The 17026-nt window shown below is 39.8% G+C and overlaps 1 protein-coding gene across 4 annotated transcripts in view; it reads left to right on the plus strand.

Annotated features, from left to right (window-relative positions):
* Positions 1-17026, plus strand: part of MOSMO (modulator of smoothened) — a 34263-nt gene that overhangs the window by 8322 nt on the left and 8915 nt on the right. The window contains exons 3-5 of one of the 4 annotated variants that reach the window (XR_011803695.1): positions 8698-8786; positions 13355-13567; positions 16369-16464. Coding sequence is in view for 1 of the 4 variants with exons in the window: in XM_027469565.3 (XP_027325366.1) it covers positions 13355-13567 (213 nt within the window). In the remaining 3 variants the exon portion in view is untranslated. Of the gene's footprint in view, positions 1-8697; positions 8787-13354; positions 13568-14412; positions 15461-16368; positions 16465-17026 lie in introns of those variants that run through there. The other 3 variants (XR_011803693.1, XR_011803694.1, XM_027469565.3) reach the window with 3 other exon arrangements.

Consider the following 17026-nt stretch of genomic DNA (forward strand, 5'->3'; position numbering starts at 1 on the left):
TCTGTTGGGAGTGCGGTGCTGTCCTTAACATTTCCATTCCATGACTCTAGATGTTTTTCAAGTGGATGTAAAAATCTGACAAAGCAGAGGGCTTGAATTGTGTTTGGGTTCTGCAACTGACCAGGCCTTAGGGCACGAGAAAAATTAATATTAAGGCATTGTTGTAATGAATTAATGTTGTGCTTGCTCAACATTTAAACATATGGAACTGTTTTATGTGTAGGAAGAATCTCCTGAAAGAGAGCTGTGTCAGCCTGGTTATTTGAGCTTGCCAGGGCCGGGATGAAGAGATCTGGTTGGTTTTGTCCATGGAGGAACTGATGTTTTACATTTGCATTTTAACAAGTACAAATTAACTCTGTCTGTTAGGTGAATGTTCTGTTTTCTCTGTAGTGTCTGAACATACAAAACTGTTAGTTTGTGTGTCACCAAATCCTGTGGAATTCCTCTAGTGCTGAAAAAAACATAATTTGTGGAGTGCAGATCTGGGAGCCAATAATGAGTATTTTCCTTTCAACTCTAGCAGCCGGCATGACTGACTTTGGATGCTGGAAAGTTGTTGTGGTAGTGCTGCAGTTCTTTCCTCAGTAAAACTGAGGTGGTATTCTTTATCTCAGAAATGCCTGTGAGCACTATCAAAGCTTTGATTCTTTTTGTACCACAAAATAAGGATTTAAAACTGTTTGAAATCTGAAAAATGGAATCCTGTTAAAGACTTAGGCTTGTTAAAAACATTTGTATCATTTAGTTCCCAGCCAGCACTTAGATGCGAGTAGCATTATGTAAACTCAATTTGTACTTCTGCCAAAGCAAAGAAGATCAGTAGGTCAAACTTCTAAGCCTGACCTACATTTTTTTAATACGTATCTCACAAGCTCAACTTTTTCCATTCTCTTTTTTTAATTGTCTTGAAATGAAGGAGAGAGAACTAACTTTTCTTGCCTGCTGTAGTATGGTATTTAGGATTTACACCTTATGCAGGAGTTCTTCTCCACCTGGATCTAGTATCCTTTTCCAGAATTTGTTGACATCTGCATACTTCAGAAAAAAATGTAACCAGAATAATTCATGGCTAAGGAAGAGTATTAACCTTTGTGGAGGTTAAATGCTGCTTTCTGCTTTAGAATTAAATAGAAAATGACATTTGTAGTATGGTGGAACAAATACGATATGGAGGCTGTTGTTAATTCTTGTACAAAGTAATACGGGAGTGGTAAATTATTATAAATTCATGGTTTATGAAACTTCAAATTTTAAAATAAATTTATTGTTGCTTAATTAAAAGTTATTATTGTAGTTTACAGTGCCTACAAATTTATTAATGGACATCATCTCTTTTTTATTGGGAACTATATGTGGGGGAAAAAAATTTCAATGGTAACTTTGCTGCAGTCCCCTGTTGTGTGCTCCAGCTGCCCTTCTCAATCTCACTTTTCTTCCCCAAGCCTCTGACTGATGGAGATATACACAGATCAGAAAAAAACGGAGATATGGCCAAGAAGAGGATCTGTGCAGGGTACGTGCCTGTTTTAAGGAGAGGGAAAACGTGCTAGAGCATTTGAGTGGCAAAACACTTAAATTTATCTAATTCTGTATGAATCGATACGGAATTAAGCTGTAGGTTAAAGCCTTTCTGAAGGTGAAGTTCTTGGCTTCTTCCTATTTTATTGCATTAGATTTCCTATTTATGCATTATCGTGTTTGTATATGTTTTTTAAATCTTGTAAGTAGGATTGATAGCAAGAGGTTGTGCGTTCTCAGGTACCTTAGGGAGCGTAGTCTGATGGTTTGTCTGCCGGGCAAGCTAATCAAATATGAAGCACTAGCACACTGAAACACTAGTCAGAGGTTCAGAATTTCAGAGCATCTAGAGTTGCTTCCTCTCTTTTGAGCAAGACATAGTCGATTATGTCTACATCCTTGGGATGAACTGAAATGTTCTGTTGTGTTGGCATCTAAAGCCTCCTAGGGATCTACTGCAATATTAGAGGCCATCGTTTCCTATCTGTGCAATGCTGTGTGATAAGCAACAGCTGGCTGCTACCCAGGAGCCTCACCGTAGGTGCAGTTCTGTGCTGGAGTTCCCAAAGCACTTGGGGATTATTAAGGATGACAGTTTCTCAAGGTGTAATGGCTAATAATCCACTTAAGTTTAAATATTTTTCCAGTTGAATACATCTCACATTATGCCTTGAACTTGACCACAAGCCATTCTTTGTGTGGATACTGGGGCGTTACATTAGTAGGGCTGAGCTGTCTCTGAGCTAGGTGTTTCCAAAAAAAAATAATCCGTTACGGTGTTCTTAGGCAGTAAAGTCAAGTTGTTTACCTTTGTAGTGCTCATCATTGAGTTGACTTCCCTGTTTATAGCTTTCTCATCCCTGTGTTTTCTGTTTTGTTGATCTCCAGTCATTGCCCACGTTTTCTTCTTGCCTGGTTTCCTCTTCTCTTGCTGTGACTGCTTCCAGCTCTTGGCAGCCTGTGATACACAAGAAGTGTAGATTATTGTAAGAAAAAAAAAATGCAGAAATTTCAGTGGAAGCACTTGTAATGGAAACCAAATAACCAGCATGGCCTTCGCTCCTGAGACAAAGCCAGTTCCCCTCCTGACAGTGTGTCAGAAGACCAGGGGTCTTTCATTCTCATCCATGACACTGCAGGGCTCAGCTTTGTACTTGGCTTAAACTAATGGAGTGGCCATCAAGAAGTAGTGGCTTGTGGGAAGTGAACTGACAAAATCTGACGCGTCAATTCAGTAAGAACTGAAAGATGTTTGTTTTCAAAATGGTGTTACACCAGCTGATGCTTACTGGCTATATCTACAGGTTGGAACCACAGTTATCCTCCTGGACTGCCATAAGGTTAGCTGTTCTGGTATGTCTTGGAAAGAAGCTGTTGCTGTTTTTGTGAAAATAAGCAGTGCCCTTTAACATGCAGGCTTCCTAAAAGAGGAAATCCAAGCTAGTTCTAAGTTTAACTTATTTCTAATCAATTTCATGCGTTCAGGAGCTTGAGGCTTGCATGCTTGCAGTAAGATTTGTTCCTAAAGAATTTCTGAAAATCCGTCACAAGTAGCAAATAATGTTTTAGAGCAACAGAAGTGATACTACTGGAACATCGTACTGGATAGCTAGAACATCAATGATAATTTTAGTCTCCTACAAGGGATAATTTATAGATAGATAATCAGTAGGATCAGCAGGTTCTTCATAACCTTGCAGAACCTTGTGGCATAGGATTATACTTTAATGCTACAGCATAACTTAAAGTAATGTATGGATAGTCCCAAGAAACAGTGAGGCTTGAGAAGGGGAAAAATAGTACTGGATGTCGTAAAAATACTATTTTATGAAAAAAGGAATAATCCCATTTTAGAAAGAGCCCCTCCAAAAAACTTAGCAACTTTGTTAGAAAAACTAAGTGGCATTCTTGTTTTTACAGATTTGTGCACTTCTGTTTCTTAATTCAATTTCTGTTGATACAAAGAGTAGACTTGGGGACACTGTTTACTTATGACGCTAGCTATGGATCTGGATTTGAAGCTTGCCTGCTCTCCTACCGCTATCATCCTGCTCCCCAGTCATGTAATTTAGTTGTATTTTAGGGAGTAGTTACAGGATCAGAATAATAAAGAATGGGACAAGCTGGTTGTCTAGCGTTCCTCAGAACTGCTTTGCTGTGAGAACATCAAAACAATTGTTTTGAGTCTAGGTTATTTTTATGCTTTTCTAACTGATGGCACACATGTTAATGTTATTTAGATATTTCAATGGAATGGTTTGCTTTCTGCAGTAGTAATCTTTGTAAACATCTGAAGTGAGGTGGACTTTGATCTCCTTGATAGGCACAGCAAATGTACAAGGGGGAACAATTTTATCTGTAACTTTGTCAGTGTGAGCTTAATGTGTCAAACATGCAGCCTTTAATTGTGACATCCTTATTCCAAATGCAAGTGAAAACAATGGAAATAAGAGGTTGTCATGGACCTCAAGCTTCCTGAAAGCTGACTTTTGTACAGAAAGCAACTTGTTTGACTTGCAAATATTTTTTTAGTTTGCATCCCCAAAGCTTTTACTGTTTTGTTCAGTCTTCTCTGTACAGAATAGAAATATTCTAAATTGCAGCATTCAGAGCTACCTTTTTCATTTTTTCCAAAGCACACATAGCAACCAACTTTATTCCCATAGTCTGTGGTAGTGGAAGCGTCAGCTCCAAAATTGCCACAGTGGAGGAATCTGATCGCTGTTCTTACACAGGAGAAAATGCACTGCAGCTTCTGTGCCTGTTAATGCAAGGAGTTGTAGGCGTAGCATGCTGTGGGGGAAGAGAAGCCACAAGGGTGAAGGAAAACCTTTTTTTCCTTAGGTTGAATTCCATTCTGAAACTAATCATGCACCTAAATTCATATGTTAATGATGTAGCTCTTCATTGCAAAAACTCACGTGGGACGAAGTATGTTTCACTTTGTTTTTTAAACCCACACTTGTTATGTGGTTTTAAAACTGAATTGAGATTGTGCAGGAAACCTGGAAAGATCGATTGGCCAAGGATTTCTAATGTGGCCTCAAAATCTTCAGTGGAATACTATTGGATCATTCAGCAATTACAAAAAGCACCCTGAAGCTTAATACATGAAAAAATGTGCAATAGGGGTGAAAAAGGTGAAGCAGAGTAAAAGCTAGAAGCAGTAGCTCCTCTTTTACAAACAGAAGTCTGTTGACACATGCCCAATGTAATCTGAACTAAATGCTCTGTAAGTGTGTTTGGTAAGATGAAGTTAATGATAAGGGCAGAGCATTTCTTGCCTGCTTACATTGAATCTAAAATTAGAGAGGCTTCTGTTTCAGAACGGCAGCGTAACAACTGTATAAACATATGTGAGCAGATAGGCTTTTTGGAGCACAATATAATATCTGATTGCTTTTTAAGAGTAGTCCCACTTGTTCAGAAGGGACTGAGCCCTGCTGTTCAGAGGCTCACATTTTATCTCAGTCAAGTGCAAGGTGAACTGTTCAGAAGTAGTCTGTCTTCTCTTATTCTATCCAAGAAGGTCTCCGGGCTCTTCCAGTCTATATTTGTAGATGATGATCTGTGATAAGGGAAATTGTTATCACCACACAGACAACACGCGCGAATTGCCTAAATAATCCAGCCTTAAATTCATCAGGTTTCTAAAACAAGGACTTCCCATAGGAAAATGCATAAAGAAAAACATAACTTGGGGATAAATCCTGCCTATGCTTCCTGCCTTCCTGTTCTCCACTGTTCTTAATGTTTCTGTTGTGATGGGAGCAATGAGGAAATGCCTAAATTTGAGAATTTTTACTACAACAAGTTTTTTTTTTTTTTTATTTGCCAGAGAAGTTAAAGCTACCCTTTAAATTAGGAGTGCTTAAAATGTTTATCAGCTAGAAAACTGCTGGCTGTCCTTGAGGATAGATTGTATGGAGTTAAGCTGTGTGTCAGTCTGTCTTTCAGCATGAGGCTTTACTTATAGAGAATAAATTCTACATTGGAGATGTTCTTCATTGGACCTGTAACCTCTGAGGAGCAGACACCTAAAATTTGCAAATAAGTTTCAACACTTCTCTTTTCACCTTACACTACAGGGAGGCCTGTCAGACCGTGCAGGAGCCAGACCAGTGGGTGTTCTCAGAGCTTGTCTGACATGAGCTGAGATCAGCAGCAGCTATGGCTGACAGGAAAATGATCCTTTTTCCTCCCAGTTTTCATTTCTTAAAATGTGTGGTCTTGAGGGCAGGGCCAGAACTTGATTTTTCATCCTCCCCTTGGATGCCCTTGTCACAAGGCCAGTGAAATTGCTTTAAGTTGTGAACAGGAAGGTTGACAGATGTTCCTCCTTCTTGAATAAGGAAAGAGAGAACAATGGGGTGGTTTACTTGGTGTGGTTTGGGGGTTGTGGTACGTCTTGCCTGATCCACTTGGACATCTGAGTCGGTGTAAGACAACAGGTCAGTGTAAGACACCAGCGTGGGAGGTGATCCCCTAGGAAGTGCTGACTGAGAATTCCTGTGCTCTCGCTGGCTGTGGTGCTGCCCCATGGCTGGTGCTGCCGTTACGGAGGCAGCCCAGCCACCGCCTGCTGCTGGCTCCTCTGAGCACTGGCCGGCCTTGGGGAGCCCCCAGCTCAGCTGCCTGCCCGTGCCGCTTCAGAGGGCTCTGAGGAGGCTGGGTAGGACTGCGAGGTGTGCTGGAGGAGAGGGATTGCGTTCCAGGCCAAATATAACGCTGTTCAAAAGCACACACGCTCATCAGATGCTAAACGGCAGAACAGCTGTAGGTGTCACAGCTTCTGGCTTTCTCCTGAACATATGGCATGAAACTAGCAGAGCTGACTGGGAAGAACGCTTAAATATTGGCACTGCCTTTGATCTTTTTTTTTTTTTTTTTTTTTTGGGCACAATTTTGTCAAATTTGAGTAGCTCTATTTTGGTTGGGGGAAGACTGAAAATAGCTATAGATTCATTTTATTTTTTTCTTTTTAAGTTAAAGCCTTAAGCTTTTTGTTGATTTGTTTGAAAACGAAGCAAGATCTTTTTGCCAGGCCCTTGCCACTTGAAAAACTAAAGATTCCAGTCCTCCCTGACAACACTGTCCTATTGTGCAAATGCTTATAGTGTCAGAAAACAACCAGAAGGATGCAACTTATTAGAGATCCTGTTTACCGACATTTAATTAATGCTGCATTCCGAAGTAGCAAAGAATACCTTTGGCGTGGGCAGATTTCTTGGCTCTGATATGTGAGAATGCACAGAGCCTTTGTTATGTCCTCAGGAGAGTTGTTCCTATGTTGTTGCCTGAGGATAACTCTTTCAATGTGTGGTGGTCCATCTTGTTGTTGTTTTTTTTTTCTTTTTCTTTTTTTTTTTAAACTAAATAATAATAAAAAATGCCTGGCACTGAAAGCCTTGTATGTTGGAATTCAGAAATAAACTTACGGCTTATTAGTCCAAATGTCTGCAATTTAAACGCCACTTACAACTCCTATATCATAATGATTTTCATCTGCAGTAATAAACTTCTCTAATACTACTAAGTTCTAAGGATCTTTCCCAATATACGGCCCCTATTTTTTTCTCTCTGGGGGTGGTAGGAGGGAGGGAAAAGGCTGCTTTTTGTGGAAGGGGGATTTGGTTTGAGTTAGGCATCATACAAATACTGAATTGAAAACTTCTGAGAAAATTCAGGCACCAGATGGTCTTCAGCAGCAAGGCTGCTTGATAAACCATGACCCTTTAACGTTGACTAGATTTTTAAAACGAGAATTCTTCTGTTTAAAAGCCATTAAGCTTTGGATTTCTAAAGAATGTCAAAAATGATACCTAATAAGTTAAGTTGTCTGGGTATTGGATTGTTAAATAGAATTCAATTAATAGGTTCATCATAGCTAGTAAACTGTTTGAAGCTAGGGAAGCTACCTCATCTATTGCCAATGTGAGTGTTTTTCCACAAGAGAGCCACTTAGTTTCTGACAAAGGAACACCTTTTGTATCTATATTGCAAGAAGAAGAAAAGCGCGTTTCAAAGTTGGTTTGAGAAGTAAAGAACATTCTGAGTTCTGAGAAGGGGATAACTGGAGTAGAAGAGAAATAGCAGCTTATATAATATACCTTGCAATGTTGACTTGCTCTTAAAAGATTCAGTCTAGGTATGGCAAGGACTTTGCAAGTAAATCTAGGTCTTTATCAAAACTGATTTTTCAACATTGTAAAAAATTCTTCTTAGATGTGGGTTTTGAACCAATAAATATCTACGGGACATATCAAATGACCAGAAGCAAGGTCAAATGATTAAATAATACTGGTCTGCTTCAAAGTGATAAACTCTTAAAACTTTTCTTCCAGGGTTACTATAACTGTTAGGTAATTCAAGAGACAGAGTCAAAAACTTAAGATCTGGCATACAAAATGCAGGAATGATAACTCATAATCCATTTTGTTTTGCGTTCCTCTGTATTCTGTGACTTTGCAGTTAATCCTCTGTTGTTCTTTTAACCCTTTCTCTAAATCATTCTTTAACATTCATAAATCTTATTTTAGTGAGTCAGAACTTGGTTGCCTTTTATCTACTAACTGAACAACACAGTGGATCATCTGCAGTAAAAGAATCAATCTGTCATACCACATTGTGAATACAGGACTTGTATGGTAACCTTGAAGTTATTTTAGTGGTGTAAGTGCCAAACAGCATCTCTTCAAACTATGCCCCATCCCTCACAAAAGAAGTAATTATTTATGTTGAAACAGTAGCAGATGTGGTTTTCTCATACTTGATTGGAAATTGGCATTTGATCTTATCTTACATTCTTATATTTGATCCTTTTACAGTACTCTTTATATTTATCTAGGTAATCCAGATATTATTGTCCTACAACACTGGCTTAAGCAAAGAAGTGTAGAAAAAGGTGTTGTTCCATTTAGAGTTACTTAGCTGCAGTTAATTGTGTGTGTATGGTAATTTACAAATGCTCCAATGTGACAAAATTTCCATTACAGGAAAATGATTTTGGTATGTAAGACTGGGAAACATCCCACTTAAAAAAATAAAAATGCAGAGTTCTTTTAATTACTTGGGGGGGAAAAAGAAATCTTCTTGGAAATACTTCCTCCTTGTTTGCTGTTATGGGCAGTTGTGTTGGAACTATTCTTACCTTATTTTGTTGTTTGTTCCTCTCAGGAATTCCTCGGCTATGCTTCGCTCACTTTGAAAACGTTCTCCTGTCAGAGAGGCTTGGTTGCAGGCAAGGAGCAGCAGACATGTTAAAGGCAAGATGGCCAAAGTCAACTTGATGGTTAACCTGAACTTGATACAGGGAATTAGTTTGTGATGAACAAATCACTGCATTCTCTTTAGACTTTTCAAATTTTTGCTTGGATCAAGTAGTGAGCTGTGTCTATGCCTAGACAACTGCAGTCTGTTCCTCCTCTTAAATGGACCTGGCCCCTTTTTCCATTCAAATTTATTAATTGGACAGAACTTAGAAACTTTCCAAGAATAATCTCATTTCCTCCTGTCCCTGTCTGTGGCCCAGTTAAGTTGCAGGAAACGGCTTAACTGAGCTGCCCTTATTTTACATGTCATTGTCTGGCATGTGACTGTTACCTAACCAGCAGCTATGAATGTTTTAGCGTGCCCAAATAACATAGCTCCATGTACTGTGCTCATTACTAAAACATAAAACTTTTCAGTGTCCTTGCCACATCGGCAGTGCTCTAAGATTTACATCACCAGTGGCTTATTAGGAGCCCTGTAAACTATGTTCTTTGCTTAGCAAAGGTGATATAACAAATCTCCTGTACACTAAAAAGAAGTTTGAGAAGAAATTGTCAGGCAGACACAACTGGGGTTTCTAGCAGAAGCACTCCATCTCATCAGGACTGCAAAGGAGGGAGTGCAGGTGGGTGGGCTGTTTTGGAGCAGTTGACTATTTTAACTTCCTCAGTAGGCATATTGGTCCATAATATTAATTTAATGTTAGTAATAAGCATGTTGCTTGGGATGTAGTTAATATATGGAAGGTAAAAGTGAGGAATCTGTTGTCAGGGAATATAGAAGGTTGCAGATACATTTAAACCCAAGGAATAGTGTTCTCTCTAAAACAAGGCGAAAGTGTTTGCAAGTGAGGGAAGTGCAGAGGACAGGCGGGTATCCCAAGCTTTATGAGGAAAAGCAGATCTGAGGATTTGTGCTTTGTATATTCGTGTGACAGTGTAGCTGCTGAGCTCTGACTTTGCAATGTTTGAGCCCCACCTCGTTCACTGCATCATGCTTTTATCATATTAATTGCTTCGTGTGCCACAGTTAGCTCTGCAGGGCACTGGCATCCCTGCTGTGTCCGTGTGGCATGCTTGATCCTGCACATTCTGGCAGTCAAATGATAGATGAACAGCAAACATCTGAACAGCTGTTCTTATGCCCCTGCTTTCCAGCCGTGGTTTTGCTGTGCCACTGTTAATAATTCAGAAGTAATGGAGAGGTGGGGGAGTGAAAGGGCTGCAGCAATCTTTGTTTCTCTCCGCAGTGTGTGCTTCCTCCTTGGTGGCTCTGTAGTTACCACGGAAACAGGAGAGGGATGGCACGGCACCGGCAGGGCTGGCGTGGGACTCGTGGGTCTGCTCAGTGCAACGGCACATCTGCACAAATGGGAAAGCCTAGGGCTCACCTGCCCTTGGTGGGGTGCCTTCTCCCTCCCTCTGTCTCTCTATGGTTTTGTGAAACTTAATTATAAAATAGATGATGCTCCCAACTCTTAGTGCATTTGTTAAATAGCCTTTTTATTAGTGATCCTGTTAAAAGAAAAAAAAAAAGGCAGTGTCAGAATAAGCATTACTGAAGGAATGAGGTAAGGTAGTGTGGGAATGTGATCATGAAATCTCTCAGTGGTAAAATGTGGAGTCCTGGTTATAATCAGACTCACTATTGGAAGAAGGTTTCACATGCTTGAAATGCCCTGGTACTTTACCCTGGTACTTTAGGGAATAGATTTACTGGAAAAGACTAAGGACCACTTCACATACATTTGCTTAGTTCAGCATCCTTTGCTTTGATCAAGGCCGAGCCTCATTTTTAGTAACTCTGAGTGCATATACTAATCACTCCTTGCACTGGCTGTACTGAGCTGCACAGTGCCAGACTGGGAAGCTATGGAGGGGGAGGACGTGAGGGGAGGGGACCAGCCCTCTGCATCCCCACGCTGTCCTAGCTCACAGCAGGTCTGGGGCTTTGGAGGGTGGGCAGGTGTGCTAACTCTGCTGCATGTGTTTTAGGGCTGTAGAGTGTATCTGTTTAAGCTGCCTTATCTACTAGCGTTACCTCTGCTGTTTGTTTTACTGCTGCATTTGGTGCTTAGATTTTCAGCAGTTATGTTGTCATTATTCTGAAGGAATGACTAAAAGCCCCTTTTTCCTAGGGATAAAAGTGGAACTTGATGACCGGCTTGAGACGGACTATTGGGCTGTTCTATAACTGCAGGCGGGAGGAGACTGTCCAATTCAGTATCTCTGTCCCTCCTTTCAGTGGTAAATCAGATAAGGATAACCAAGATTTTCTATACCTAGATATATCATTGGAAGCTGCCTAGCAACTGTCTGCTTGCTGGCTTTAGAGCAGGACCTACATAATCAAATACCACGTAAACCCACTCTTCTGTAGAGTTCTATGGCAAGTAAATACTCCTTTTGCACACCAAAGAGAAGTCTTATTTATAGAGTCAAATTTTATGTCTGTGTAGGTATGAATATGCCCAGCAGAGTAATCCTGTCTGGCTTGCATGAGGTTTTGTGGCCTCAAGTGTTGATTGATTCTGTACCTGCTCTTCTTTTGAAATCTGCATTCAACAGGAGATCTGTCACTGGGACCAAGCTATAAAGTTTAACTTCCTGCTGCCTCAGTTTATGTGAGATATCCTGGTATTGTGAACTTAATCTTGAACTTGAAATTTATGAGTGAGGTTGTTTCTCCTAGTTACTTTTATGGAACCTTTAGAAATAGTTCACAAACCTTTTCTTATCCTCATTTGACCTCCAAAGAGTCTGTAGGCTTAGGGTTCAAAGCCCTAGTGCTGTTGCTTTTGTCAAAGTTAAAAATGCGCTCAATTATTGTCCCTGAATTCAGGAAATATCTGAGTGCATGATGTAATTTTCACACTTTTAAAAGTTATACTTCAGTTTAGACAGAACTGACTTCTGCTATAAAGGCAGCAAAATTGTTGTTAAGTCCTATTCTTGCAGAGCAATTGGGATTAGTTTATTGTTCTGTCAGGCTGCAGTGAATAGCCTCTTTATCCCCAAGCTACTTAGTGTTTTATATGAGGTTCTGCAATACGTGTGTGTTTCAGGGAGCTTGACTATCAAGGACACATGCACATCTCCCTTCTGTCCTGGCAGCTGATGTAAAATGAAAACATTGCAGGCAGCACAAAAGCAACTGAGAAGCACTTCATGCAGAACTGTAGTGTATAATAGGCACGTGGGCTGTGCAAGTCTGCTTGTATAATTCTGGCTGAGTTCTGTTTAATCCCGGTGTGCAGCCATGGTGTGATTGCTGTATATCTGGGGTAGAAAATGCCAGTTTTGTAGTAGTGGTTTTTGTAACTGATGCATTTTTAAGGATTTTACTCAAACTTTTACTCAAGTTGAAAATACATATCTGAATCTTCCGGTGAATCTTTCATTTTTTCTGAGTTGCACTCTTTATTTTAAGTAAATAATGTTATAGTTGGCCTCTTTAAAATAATTTGTGGAGGAAGATGTTGACTCTAATGCTATCCATTGATGACTTTGATTTAGATAAAGAACAATTGTGATTATTTAAGGATGTAGATCAGAAGAAGAGAAATTGTGAAGAATTGAGAAATATAGGACTCAAGTGATACAGGAAGAAATAGATTTTAACATTACATGTTAACGTTGCATTAAAATTTTCCAGGTAAAGAACTTCAGTATTAAAGCTTACTAAAAGCTGCTTTATGTATGAGTCTCAGATGCACTGAAATAGATATTAAATCAGATTTACTTGGATCTAATTGAAAACATCTGATTTTCTGTCACTTAGAGAATTCTGCTTGTCGTGATATGTCTTAGGCTCAGCCTGTTGGTTGCATTGCAGTTTGCTACTGCAAACAGTTGATGGCAATTTTAAAATGATTTGATTGTTTTTTTTCCTCTGGTGGACTGTGACGAAACAATACGGTTCCTGTACCAGCCTTGTTCTCTTCCTAGGATCTCTTTGGCTGGTAGTATAGATATCCCAGGTGGTGTGTGTTGTAACTCTTGTTAGCTGACAAAATAATAGACCTAAGTCAATTGACTCTTAGACAGTTATTGTCAAGAAGTGGATTATTTGGGAAACATTCTTAAAATCTTCATGTAAACTAAATGGAGATTCTACTGCAAGACTTTGAGGATTAAAGCTGTGTTTACGGATGAGAGAAAAAGGCATTAGACCAAGACATGTTAGGGGGCTGCATCCTGTTTTATCAGATTATAAAAGTATTTTTTCTTCCAAAGATGAGTGAGAGTCCTCTCTACAACTCCAATACCTTTTTAGCTGATAGTGGTAGGCTTCATAGGACTGCTTTATCCCTTTGATTAGGCCTTGACTGCCACTCAAGAACCAGCTTGTATAGCCTGTAGCCATCTCACTTCAATTTGTGCAAAGGTTTGATGAAAGAACATGAAGATAGATGTCCCTCCTATCCTCTGTCTTTGAAAGACTTATTAAGGCTCATCAAAGAATCCCTTATACCTAGACAAATCTGAGATTCAGTTTGCAGCTGAGCGCCCCTCAGAGAGGATTTTGAAAGTTTACTTGCCTCTCTGCTATGTATTTTCAGGTGCTCTCACAGTTGGCCTTGTGCGACAGTGTCAAACCATCCATGGACGTGACAGGACCTGTATTCCTCCACGGCTGCCTCCTGAGTGGGTCACTACGTTATTTTTCATCATTATGGGAATCATTTCACTAACTGTCACATGTGGTTTGCTGGTGGCATCCCACTGGCGAAGAGAAGCTACTAAATATGCCCGCTGGATAGCTTTCACTGGAAGTAAGTGACCTCAACTACACAGTTGACCTGTACACAGGATAAACTGGTGGAGTCTAAAATAATACTGTTGTCAGGGAAAAATGTGTAGGGCTCCTACTATATAAAACGTTCTTTCTCTTCAAATACCACATCTGAGAGAAAAAAGAAATTCTTCAAAAATTGAGGGATTGATAACTGAGAGGGATTAATCGCCTGTTGGCCCAAGGTGAGAGTGTAGGAAGTCATTGCATTCCCTGATCCCTTTACCTTCCTTGAGGAGTGCCAATAATTGGCTGAAGAGAATGAGCAGAGATGGAAGAGGACAGTCCCAGATTGTGTCTTCCCCATGCCCTTATCTCCAGTCTTATTCCTAGCAAAATGGAATGACTGGAAATTCCCTCCCCTAGGTAGAGGAAGCAGTTGATGCATCTAAGACTTACTACAGTTTGAAATCCATCCCTATTTCAGGTGTCTCGTCTCATGAATACCTCATTCAGGGTTGATGCTGGTTCAGTCCTGCTTGATGCTCACAACGGGTTTTTTATTTGGAATATCTGCATCCTAATTGGCTATGCAGGAGGGTTGCCCACTGCAGAGCATCTGCTGTGCTTCACAGCACTGAGACTTTTGCTTCCTGTGACCTGCAGCAGTGCTTTAGCAGAGGGACTAGTACCAGTGTTTTTCTGCCTCCCTTGGTTCTGCTCTGCACAAGTACGGGCATGATAAAGTACTGGCTGAGCCTCCTCTAGCAGCCCTGTGTTTCTGCATGGGGAAGCATGCTGTGGCTCCTTCATTGCAAATGAAAAATAGTTATAACGAGTAAGGGGAGTAACTTTCAAACTTCCTTTTCTTGGTGTGTGTTACAGGCTTATGCCAACTGTGAAATGATGCCTTAATGGTGGGGATGACAGCATGAAAAAACTCGAAACCTGAGGGCTTTTAAATTGACTTGAATTATGACATACCACTAAAGGTAGTGTGAACGCTAACTAGAAGATGCAAGTTTGTGGTTTACACAGACATAAATAAGATTTAATGGAACTCTATGACATCTAATATGAATGAGATTGAAGTTTGTTTGGGGGAGGGAATAATGTAAAAAAGCACTGAGCTTCAACAGAGGCACTTTGCTGAGGCACTTGTACAATCAAAGCCATCCTTCTGACAACTTTGCTACATAGCATATTAAACGGGTAGTGCAGCTTTTGCAGACAGTGGAGCTGTTGAAATGCTGTATTCATTGTGATTGACTTCTATTTTCAAGTGAATGACTAAAATAGACATGAGTATTACTGAATATTAAATCCCAACTTCCAGTTGTCATTGTATATCTATACATATTTCATGTGCATCTGATGTATGCAGGGAGGGTTTGAGCTCAGAATGCTATGTAAGATTAAAATGCTTACAGTGAGCTGAAGTCAAAGCTTGTTTTATGGTGGTTGTTTTAGTACTATATGTTTATTTACTGAGGTTTTTTCTTTAAATTACAACTTGCATTTTGGGGTTTACATATTTTAGTGTTTTAAAATATCTCCATTAATCAAAATCTTGCATCTTTGGCTTTCTATAACTTTGCGTGGTTCAGCTGAAAATTCTGGTAACCTAAAGCTCTTTTTTTTCTGTAGATTCCTTTGGGCTTGCAACTGGTCCATTATTAAGGTCTAAATATAGAAGGGTCTACACTTGCCTTTGTAAGGGGATGTTTAATAATGAGGCATATTAACTTTTTTCTCTTGCAACTCAGAATTTCTTATGATTCTATTAAGATCTGATTGTGTTGCTGAAATTCAACATCTTTGATACTCATCTCCAATACATATGACTCTGTGACCTTTCTGTTCCTGTTAACAATGATGATGGGAAATTGTATTGCTTGACTCAATTGTAATAAAAGTCACTTTGGGAAAAGAAGCGAATGGAAGGCAGAGTTCTTTACTTTCCAAGAGGTAGATGAGAAATTCTTTCTTTCATTGAACAGAAACACAAATTAGTAATCTATATGTAGATTGGTATTAGGTGACATGTGGAATTAACTTGGACTACAATGAACAGGTCCTTCCTGTGAAGTGCCAGAGTACTGTGTTATGAAAAGATGGGTAACTCATTAGAAGGGGATAGAGAAAACTTTATAATTGTATTACATATCTTCTGCAGGTGATTTCAAGACTCCACAGCACAAGCAACTAGCAGATACTGTTCTTGCAGAGCTTTCTAAACATGACATAGTATGTGATGTCCTAGGTGGTGGCAGCAAAGTTTTGCTAGGGTTGCTAAAGGCTGCCCTGGGACTGGCAGCTCTGTTCCCTTCAAATGCAAGGGGGGTCTAAATTAAATCATGTAACAGCAGAGGAATCCTTTTGCTCGGCCCTTTCCTTGCAACCCTGTCAGTAGCAAGGAGGGTCTGGTAAGAGGTCAGTCTTGCCCAGTTCATGCTGGAATTTGACCCTGATGGGTTGAGTCTGTTTGTTTCCAGATCTAGCGTAAATACCCTTCTGTCCAAGGGGGTGGGATGCTATCCAGAGAAGTGATGAGAGTCTCACTCTTATTCCTGGATAATTATCTGAAATATCCTCTCGTTTTGAGGAAGAGAATGAAGATCTCCCTTGCAGAAGAGAAAAGTCTTGGAAGCTCAGCTCCCTGTAGCTGTTTAACAACATTGTGCAAGGAAAGAGAAGCTTCCTGATTTCTTTGTTTTGATTTTGTGATAATCATGTGAAAGACCCTAAGGGACTGTTTAATGTTTTTCTCAACTGATAGAAGTCTGTAGAGCAAATGGGTGCAAACATCCTCAGTGCTTCATTCCTTTGCTCACTTTACAGAGCACAGTATGATAATTCAGGGAAGAAGAGTCCAGGTCATAAACTAGTGCTGGTTGCTTGGCATGCCTATACCAACCCCTTCAAAGAGAAGCAAAGGTAGGATAGAGTTTTTCTGCTACAACTAAAAGATTAAGGTAGTATTAGATTGATTTTTTGGACATTGTTTTGGATTGTGGTGACTTTATCCAGGCTGTTGGTATCACCTTCTATTGCAGTCTGATTTTCATTTTCATGTTTTACCCAGGTTATAGCTGTAGATGGGATCTATAGGTTCTTGGGTGGCTCGTCACACACAACCCTCTGTATTCAGCAGTTTGTTGGCACTACCAATTATGTTAGAGAAACCTGCTTGCTTTTGTTGTTGTATCCAGCAAAGGTTACAGGAGAAGTAGCTCTCCTGAAGTAAGAATCAGAACCTTTTTCCTCAGCAAAAACCTGTCTCTCCTTGATGTCTTAATCATATTGAGAAATTAGGCTTGGAGAAAAATTAAACATATTATGTACCTTATCTTTACTGGAATTTTTGCTTATAGTCTTGTCATCTTGGATAACACACTTTTCAATAGTGCATCTACTAAATATGAATTATTGCCAAGTGATCTTGTCTGCCTTAGCTAAGGGACATGTGAAGGACAAAATTTTAATTTTTATTTTGTGT

This window comes from Anas platyrhynchos, chromosome 15 (genome assembly GCF_047663525.1).
Source record: "Anas platyrhynchos isolate ZD024472 breed Pekin duck chromosome 15, IASCAAS_PekinDuck_T2T, whole genome shotgun sequence".
In the NCBI taxonomy this organism is placed as follows: domain Eukaryota; kingdom Metazoa; phylum Chordata; class Aves; order Anseriformes; family Anatidae; genus Anas; species Anas platyrhynchos.